The 10,057-nt window shown below is 40.0% G+C and overlaps 1 protein-coding gene and 1 long non-coding RNA gene across 2 annotated transcripts in view; one reads left to right on the top strand and one right to left on the bottom strand.

The window, feature by feature from the left end:
* LOC134680127 (uncharacterized) overlaps positions 1-10,057 on the bottom strand; it is a 297,055-nt gene that overhangs the window by 137,611 nt on the left and 149,387 nt on the right. The window lies entirely within an intron of this gene.
* LOC134680049 (zinc finger protein 423 homolog) overlaps positions 4,746-10,057 on the top strand; it is an 83,303-nt gene continuing 77,991 nt past the window's right edge. The window contains exon 1 of the mRNA XM_063539042.1: positions 4,746-4,921. Coding sequence (XP_063395112.1) covers positions 4,885-4,921 — 37 coding nt within the window. The 5' untranslated portion in view covers positions 4,746-4,884. The remainder of the gene's footprint in view (positions 4,922-10,057) is intronic.

The following is a 10,057-nucleotide window of genomic DNA, read 5'->3' as shown; positions in this document are numbered from 1 at the left end:
GATATAAGCAAGGAGTTATTGATTGGAGATGAAGTTTGACAGCTGAAATAGATGGCGCTTTAAGCTGAAGTATATTTTGTGGCAATCGATTGGAGGTTATAAGCTAATAATCAGAGTAACTGAATGTCACCAATCAAATTTTAAAAACCAGAGTCATCTTATAGCCTTTTGTATGATTCTATTTTAATTTGTGAGGTGACTCTGTTTTCAAGTACGATTATTTTGATAGACTTCACACCTCTTATAGGTACCAGTGGAATCTCACTGTAACACTATCGAATCACCTCGAAATCGCATATTAGAAATTCGTGATGACAAGAGAAGTCTAAATATTTGTCTCCACACTGTAGCTGAGCTGCGTTAAATTTTCAACTTGCCATAGACATTGAGAACTAAACGCGGCACTCAGCTAAACCGACTGAATTTGAACGCCACATTATCTTGTACCACTGATTTGCATATTCGGTCGTCCTGGCCGTGTCGTGCATCGTCAGCGACCAGGCTGTGCTATTATTCACAAAGCTCACCGCCTATCAAGCTACAGAGAAACCAGTATAAGCTAGGTACGGGTATTGAGGATCTAACGGTTGAGTTAAACTGGTGACAACGCGTGACGACAAAGTAGTCTTTTGAATTGCATAACGGTGCTGTGGACTGTAGCAGCGGACAGTGACACACGGCGCAGATAACAGATGACGTACGGCCGGCCAGCGTCGCAGCTATGGGTGCAATCCGTGCAATGCGAATTGTAGACGTCGAAGTGTGAATGACATACAGCGTGTCTATTAGGATTGAAAGAGGTTATGTATGCTCAAACCACAGACCAACCCCTGTGGCTCAAACTCACAGTAACTATGTGAACGATGAATTCCAGTTATGTACTTATAAATCTTATAAGAATTTAAAAAAATAAAGTTTTTGAGTAATAGGTCATCCTCTTCTACGTACTTAAATAAATGTGAAAGTGAGTAAGTTTATTATGCGACCTAAATTCCCGTGGGCACCCGATTGTCATGAAAATTTGCATACAGATAGTTTAGAGTACGGAATGAAATAGGCTATATATATTTATTTTATTTTGATAATATGCGCAATTTGTGAGAGACATCTAATAGGTACGCGAAAGTTGTAGAACACATTCGACGTTCAGATTACCCGGGGAATATCTACCTACATTTTATCTTTAAATACACATAGAATTTTCACGTGGGTTTAATATTCATAAACTGCCGGTTCTTTAAGGTGTATGATGCTAAATATAGAAAGGGTGCAAAAGCGTTTCCTTAATATACTTTGCTATAGATCTCAGCTTGGTCGCACATACAGATCGTATTCCAGTAGGCTTAAATATTTCAACTTGTCATATCTGTCGACACGGAGACAATGCAGCGAGTTATTGTTTCTATATAAAATCATTCACTCATACATAGACTGTCCTTCTCTCCTTTCACAACTTAACCTAATTACACGTATACACGAAACCCCTCACACAGAATCTTCCAGCTACAAATTTTCAAGAACAACACGTCTTACTATAATCCCGTTACCAGAATGTGTCGTTTGTACAATGACACAGTTGCTAAACATCCTTCTCTCGACATCTTTAATAATAATCTGCCTAAATTTAAAATTAGTATTATAAAAGCACTTTGTTAGATATTGTAATTCTCTGTTATTCTATTGTAATCTTCATAACAATATTAATATGTCTCTCCTTACTTGTACTAACACAATGTAATACTGACATGATTTATGCTTATAATCGTTTGTAATTTTGATACCATAAGATTGACATACTTGAATTATTTGATTTATAGACACAAATTTATCGCATAGAGTCTGGCTACTGAAATTTTACTTAAATGTTTGGCGGGAAATTCAAAAAATCTTGGGCTGGTCACACTTTGTGTAGTAGGAATTATAGTTTTGATACTAGAAAATATTTTTGATTTTCTATGTACACGCAAGGTACCTAAGGATATAAAGTTAACTATACGTTAACGTGCACGCAAAGTCAGCTCACATAATTTCTACCACTATGTAAAGTACCTGCTGTCAACGATAAACACATATGTTAACACTTTCTCACCATATACCATTGTAACAAGGCGAAAAATGAAATGTAGTGTAAATAAGACCTTGCTCGATAATACCGTAATATTAATCCATCACCAAAAAAAATACATTTAAGTACTTTACTATGCCAAATATGCTAAATGCTAAGTATCAAAATATTTATAGAGCACCAACCACCTAATTTGTTTACATTTGTTAAGGAGTTGTAAACATTGCAGTTTTTCGTTATATAACGCTACACGTCGACTTCGCACATTGTCGTAATTATTTACGAATTTAAATAAAATATTGCGAACCTCACTCAGTATAGATATTATTAATATTATTTAAAATATATCCCTTATAAACCGAAAACAATTTGAATGAATGACATAAATTGACAACTGACTTTTAGCTTTTTTTTAAATCATAGACAATTGGTGATACAACAACGAAATATCTGTCAACAATTTTTGGGTAGCCAGACTCTATAAATTTTGTTCTTAATGTGCACACATATTTAGGGTTAGAGTCCAGTTCAGAACGCTGTACGTCTCCAATATGCATGTAAACGCAAATAAATACCGCCATTTCCTTAGAAATGCATTTTGTTAAGTTCCGTCTTACAATTAGTAGGTACAGTAGTTAATTAAGCCTCAGAGTTAAGTAACCTTTCCCCTCCCCTCATGGAAATATGTTTTCTCAAAAATGGACGGCAAAGTCGACTTTGCCATCTAAAAAATAGGTCGCGAAGCGCGGAGTTTATGGTCAGTCAAAAATTAAAAAGTTAAAAACATTGCAGTCTCGATTTTAGGACTGCAATGTTGCATACAAATTCCATTATTTGTCGAGTTTCAAACTTTTTAAAAGTTGTAATGGCCATATCAAATGAAGGCACAGGCCCATTAAACAGCCAAACAGATGATTAGTACCGCGACTATTTAGCTATCTCAAATAGGTTGGCGTATTTTCGGCAGAAAAATACACTTCTATTTTTTTATTAAAAAAAATAAAATGGCGGCAAGGGCTTTGTTCTGTGAAAATATATACGTAAGAATGTTGCTTTTGTAAAATATTTCTATGATATTTATATTTCTTGCACCATTTTTGAGAAAAGCACTATATATGACTCGGCTGGAAGGCTACTTGCTGGCTTCGGATTCAATTAAACGGACTCCCAAGGTCGTCCGTTTAAAACGAATCCTCAGCCTGCAAGTAGCTACTTCCGAGCCTCGACAATAATGTACTATTACTTGTCTTCTAAATACTAAATTAATCACATAGCTGAGTAAACAATAGTTACCGTCCACTTAATCCATACTCGTGCGAATAGATCATATGGAGATGCGCAAACCGAGATGGCCGTTTTAAAATATGCGGTAGCCAGTATCGGAGCAATAACTCAATGAAAATTGATTTAATCGCAGTTGCGGTGGCGTCCGCACCCAGCACTTTGTCAAGTGTCAGGCGCATTCGCTGGCACACACAATTCACTGCGCATCGGGCACATCTCATCTATCGTCAGATTAGTCGCCGCACGCCGAATACCGACTAGGTATTTGTTCAAGTTAGAGTAAATATTAGCAAGTTTAATACGGAGAGACGATCAGGCTAATTCGATCATACACTGACATTAGAATGATATAGGTACGAGTACATAATTATAATGTATTTGCATCATGTTATTTAGAATATGTATTTATTTATCGTTTGTCTCGCCCGCGCCAATACATGTACCGGACAAGTACGAGCGAAATGAACGATATTTGTATGACATCTGATATTGATATCAGGGTACGTTCCAAAAAATGTATCGGGCAACTTGTTCTGAAAAAGGTAATGACACAAAACCGAGTTCAAAATGGATAAAGTAAAATATTATCCCTTTTGTATGCGCTTGCAATTGATATGTTTTAAGTCGGTGCCAAGACAAATCTTTAAAGCGTCTCAACACCCTGTCGAACCGAATGCTGACCCTAGTGCGGTTTGATATGAAAGAAAGAATTGGACTATGCGATTCAAAAAGTGACATCCTCTGGCGGATTGTCTTAAGGAAGGGGGCGAAGAACGTCATTATTATTAACAGTTACCCAACAAAACTCTCAAAAACCATCATAAACCAGACCCCCTGGTACACAATTGTTTAGGATCTCGAAGTCACTAACAGTGGTATTCGTAGCGTTTCTCACGATATACAATGGGAATGGGAGCCTGGTCGGATGCATTTACATTATCATCGACTTATTGCTTCGCCCTGCCTACGCATCTCTAGGGATGCGAGTGAAGGGCTTACTAGAGTGCTAATAACAGTAGGTATCTAAATTTGGGCGACACGGCGATTTTCAGTTGCGTCGCATGTTCCGATGTAGGAATAGGAACATCGTCTCTAATATTACGTGAACAAAGATACGTCTCGGCATTTACCTATGTGGCTCTAGGATTACGTCATAGGTATCCTGTTTGGGGATATTTTCCGTTCGCAGATTCGGTGTTGACATTTTCAGATTGCCGATTATGCTCCCTAAAGTTCTCTTAACTCAACGACCTGTAACAGCCTAAAACCGAGTCTCGTAGGACTTGAATGTACGTAAAGCTTAATTTCTAGTCGCTCGGTATGGCGGTGCGAACGCGAGTATGTATGCCTAATTCCAATCTCCGATGGAGCGCAGCTCAGAGCGCGAGCGTGACGTGACAGATCCGAATTGTTAATAAAGTGATGTATTAGCTCTGGGAATGCGTATATCACACATTACTTACACCACTTAGTCACTTCCGAATCTTACAGCTTATTGTTTTATTACAGACAGCGGAGATGCGGAGGAAAATCAAATGGAGACATCCGATCGATGGGAAGCTGAAATGGCTGGTATGTGTACCTATTATCTTTCTTCTTTTTTAATATCTAGTACGGAAAATATAGGATGCAGGATGTTTATTTAAGTATTTATATTGTTTGACAAATTAAAACGGCAGATAGGTTGAGTCATTTGCTATCTTCTCAGGCTTAGAAATGTTTAATTTGGCGCACACTTTTTTTTCACTTCTATGCCAGTTTTTCGTAAATATGTATCAAATTTTTACTTGCGTTGTAGTAAAAAAAGCCATGGCCAATTTTGTTTTTCTAGGCATGAAAAGATAGCAAATGACTCATCCTATATGCCGTTTTAATTTGGCAAACGATGTACCAAACACCCTGTATATTAGTTTATAAATAAGTAATCTGATGAGTTTCATTGAAAATAATTCTAGAAGTTTGCTGAGTCCAATGAGGGTAGCTTTTTAATATTCACGCAAAATGATGAAGATTGAGTGGGCTTTATTACTATATCTTCATTGAAATTCATAAGGTTCAGTAAAACGAGGAGTCGGCGGTAGAGGTTCGGTCGTGAGTGAGCGGCCGCCAGCGTGGGAGATGCGTTTTTACTGCGGTTTAATGCTCTTTTTACAACTTCGTCAAAGGGTGTGCTGCGGCGGCTAACGCGGCGCCTCCCGGTGCTTTACGACCTGTCCTCGCTTATCGCTCGCTCCTCACGATAAATCTCCACAGCTTTCTTCCGTGGACTTCAAATATTTACATGCTAATTTGTAGCCGATTCTGCACCCGAGATTATAAATAAATTGGCCGCTGTGGCCCATCGACGTTACCTCCACTTTATCTTTCATGACTTTAGGAGTTTTTAAAACAGTACTTACCATCCCGCGCAGTTGACATTGTAATTTTATGCCACCTAGATAATTTAGCTTTTATGGCGGTCGTAAGAAGCAGAATAACTTAGAGCAACAAAATGTACTTATGTTATAGCTGGTATTTATTTACTTTTGCCTGTCGGGACGGTCGATTTCTGGAAGAGTTTATTACTGTGGAGGTGTTTCTCAATGCCCCCTATAAAGACGAAGCGGTCGAGACAATCGCGTAGTTTCTCATATGACTGATACTTTCCGCTTCCCTCAAGGCACCCTTACTACTTATTATTTTAGCGAATTAGCTATTGTTCCTATTTTATTGTAGGTTCTTTCAGTGCTTTCTAATGGCCGTCGAGGTGGGCTCTTTGTTCTAACGAACAAATGGATAATGTTCAACACATAACGTAGGAGAATGAGCAATTTTTCCCAGTGAGTGGTTTGTCGCAGAGTCGTTGTTAGGCCAGCACTCGTGTTGCGAAAATGTATTCTCTACGGTGGCGAGGGGGGCGCGCGGAGGGGGCGCGCGGAGCCGAAGTTGGGCGCGCGGGCGCGCTCCCGAGGGACCTGCCCGCAGGGACCGCACTCAAGCACAGCAATACATTTTCTCTTTATTCTTACATATTGCTGTTGTATATTATAATTCATTAAATTCGTGTGCGATATTAAAAATGTCAGGTTTTTCCGAGTTTTCCTCAGAATCTTGGCTTGGTGTTCTATTAAAAACTCGACGAGAAAGAAACGGGCGACATGATTGGTAGCGATTGTTAAATCATATTCTACACAATATATTTTTTGTAGTGCTTCTTCCACCTGTTTTAGTATTTTTTTAAGTTTTACAGTTACATTTATCGTTTGCATATTTTTTTCTAAAACAAACATATTTTGTAAACATCGATTCCCTGCCTATATTTGTAGCGTTAGGCGTCTAACGTTCATATTACGAACCCTTCACCACACGACACCAAAGTATACACAATTCGACAACTCCCCGCATATCTCAATCGCAGAATGCCAAACGTTTGTAAGTTATTCTGGAGCAAGTTAGCAGGACAATGCCAGCAATGTCGGTCGGGTCCTGGTCCGGTACGTGGGTAATTAAATGCCGATGTTCGATCGGCGGGTGCATGCGGAATGCGGGGCCGACGCCGGCGGCGCCGCGCCGCGCCGCGCGCCGCTCCGACACTGCCGAACATTCCTACGAGCTCGTCACATCTAGCTGACCTGAATACCCCGATTATGGGAGTAAACGGGTTGGCAGGCAAGCACTTTACCCTTAACGCGCGCTAAACGAACACTGCCTATTTCTGCAGTCTTTACTCGACTACAGAAAGCGAAAAGCAAGGGTTATTATTTTAACAGTTTATGCCCTTGGGTTGGGGGTTGGGGGTCAGTTTCGCCGTAACGTAAAAATCTTACTGAGTCGCTTTTATTGATTAGATATGACTCCACTTGTCTTCATTGTAGGGAATTTAACCTATTAATTAAAATAAAACAATTTAAAACAAGTTACGCTTTGTTTTCCTATACCTAGTGACGAGTAATTAGTGTTTTTACTTGTTACCAAGGGTTAAGAACCACAACTCTCTGGGTACTCCACCACTAACGGTCCGTTTTCGACGAACTTTCAATTTCAGTATATTTTCAGATTATAGTGTACTTGATAAACAGTCGTAGAAAAAAACATTGGAAAAGAATGGAAAATAATCAACCTAGATCCGTCCCTGTTAGATCCCAGGTGGCGCGGCCGCAGCGTTTGGAATTATCACATAGTGGTGAGGGGGAAGCGACGCGCGGGGGGCGGCCGCCCGATACATTCGTCACAGGACCACCAGCCATTAGGCATTTAGATATTATCAGCCGCCAGCCGCCTGCCGCAGGCCGCAAGGGATGACCCGCGACCGGAGGCCGCGTTGTTTCACTGCTTACCACCTAATTGCTAATTACTGAAAGTGTTCAACGTTTACGCATGGGATTCCAGTTTAGGTTTTATTGCTAGGCGGTCCTGGCATCAACAGTGCCTTAATAAGAGCCCTCGCTATGTTATCCCGCCCCCCCTGCGGTGGTCCCAGGTGGCAGTCTTCGGCCGCAGTTCCTTCCGTCCCGAGGGAATTCCCCAGACCCGTGCACACGCACACATGCAAGCCTCACCACTACCGATATTGTTGCTCGTTACAATGATATCGGAGTCGGCAGACGGGAAAACCGATTCTATTGCACGGTGTTTAATCCTAATTCCGTTGTTTATTTCCGGATTTTCGTATTATTTGATAACGTCTGCTGATGACTGCGGATAACTTTGCCTTATTTATATGCCAAGCTTAGGGTAGGTACCAAAACCAGTGAAAGTGCATAGGTGCTAGAAGTTACATAAGACAAGTTAGTAGAGATGCAACGGATAGTTGTTTGGTCGGATACCGGATATTCGGCCTGACCATCGGCCGAATATCCGGTATCCGGCCGCCGAATATTCTTCCGGCGGAAATATACCTACATTTCGGTTTTTCCGGTGCGCATTGTGCAGGTTTCGTAGTGAACGTTCGCGCGAACTCATTTCTAGATTCGAAATGAGTGCACGTGCAAGTGAGTGGAATATTTAAATTGTATAAAATAATAAACGAGTACGATTATGACCGTGACTGTCTCTTATTCCAGTTTTGTTTACTCCAAAATCAAACAATCTTACTATCCGGTATCCGGCCGGATAGAAGGCCACTATCCGGTATCTGGCCAGATGTTAAAATAATGGCCGGATAGGCCGGATACCGGATAGTAACCGAATATCCGGTGCATCTCTAACACAATCAGGTCTCCGTGATGTCTTGGGTGGGGGTATAATAAAATATAAGAAGCACATTTAATTTTATTACGAGACATTTAAAAGTAGGTATTTATATGTTACCGTAAAAACCGGTTTTTAGTGAAAACGCGCTTTTCCCAACTAACACTAGTGTTCCGCATCGCCATGAAAAATTCATTAGGTAGTGAAAACTAGTTTTAACTACAGTAGATTCAAAATTAATTTCATTAAAAACTTCGACAAAACGATTTTATACGATAACATAATACATGCAAGCCCTTGATGTAGATATAGTACCTACCTACCTATTGATGTAGACTATTCTACAATTTACTTATTACCATATGAATTGTTTTACATATACATAAGTTGTAGCGTGGTCTGCTAGTTGGCAGTACAAAAGTACCTAGTTAGGTACTTTTGATTTGTTCCTCTTAATAATGATGTATTGCATATTTTTTTTCATTTTTATTACAAAATGCAGAAACATTGTAATCGAACAATGTCCGTGAACTACAAATTGAAGTGTTCATGAACTGGTGACACAACCCGACAACACACGTGACCGAAGCCCCAGTAACTTGTAGGGGAAACTTTTTAATGACGTTCGACCGCTGGGCTTCCAACTTTCCAGGCATTTCAATATTTTCTCTAAACTCATGCCTGCTATTTGATGACCTTTACATTATATGCAAATCAGAAACAAGAAAAATTAAAAGCGCAACTTTCATTTTCAACGAGTTGGCAGGAGTGTAGGTAAGTGCACTGTATCGTGTAACTAACGAGGTTTACGTAGTCTCCGAGCGTGTGCCGTTATTTTTATTCGTGAAAAGTTTCCTCAGGAGAGGTATAGTGGCACCAGTCCATATCAGGTACGTCGGAATAACACCTTCAGTCTGAATGGCTGTGCGAAAGGTAGCGCGCCCCCAGGGGGCACTATGCTCAAGGCGGCAGAAAATTAACGGGCTCCCGCGGGAAATCTAGCGGCAGCCTTAGAGCTTTCCGACCGCCCGCCGCGCCCACTCCGCCGGGATATATTTAATATCTCCATCGTGACGAACTGTACACCTGGACTCTCCTCTCAACACATTAGATAACATATGTATATATGAAAAAGTATTTTTCTCAAAAATGGACTGCAAAGTCGACTTTGCCATCTAAAAAATAGGTCGCGAAGCGCGTAGTTTATGGTTAGTCAAAAATTAAAAAGTTAAAAACATTGCAGTCTCGATTTTGGGACTGCAATGTTGCATACAAATTCCATTATTTTTGTCGAGTCGAGTTCCAAACTTTTTAAAAGTTGATATGACCATATCAAATGAAGGCACAGGCCCATTAAACAGCCAAACAGATGATTAGTACCGCGACTATTTAGATGTCTCAAATAGGTTGGCGTATATTTGGCAGAAAAATACACTTCTATTTCTTTTATTAAAAAAATAAAAAGGCGGCAAGGGCTTTTTTCTGTCAAAATATACATGCAAGAACGTTGCTTTTGTAAAATATTTCCATGATATTTAT

Source organism: Cydia fagiglandana, chromosome 3, assembly GCF_963556715.1.
Source record: "Cydia fagiglandana chromosome 3, ilCydFagi1.1, whole genome shotgun sequence".
NCBI classification, from domain to species: Eukaryota; Metazoa; Arthropoda; class Insecta; order Lepidoptera; family Tortricidae; genus Cydia; species Cydia fagiglandana.
The sequence above is the reverse complement of the archived record's forward strand: the minus strand, read 5'-3'. Positions and strand labels throughout refer to the sequence as shown.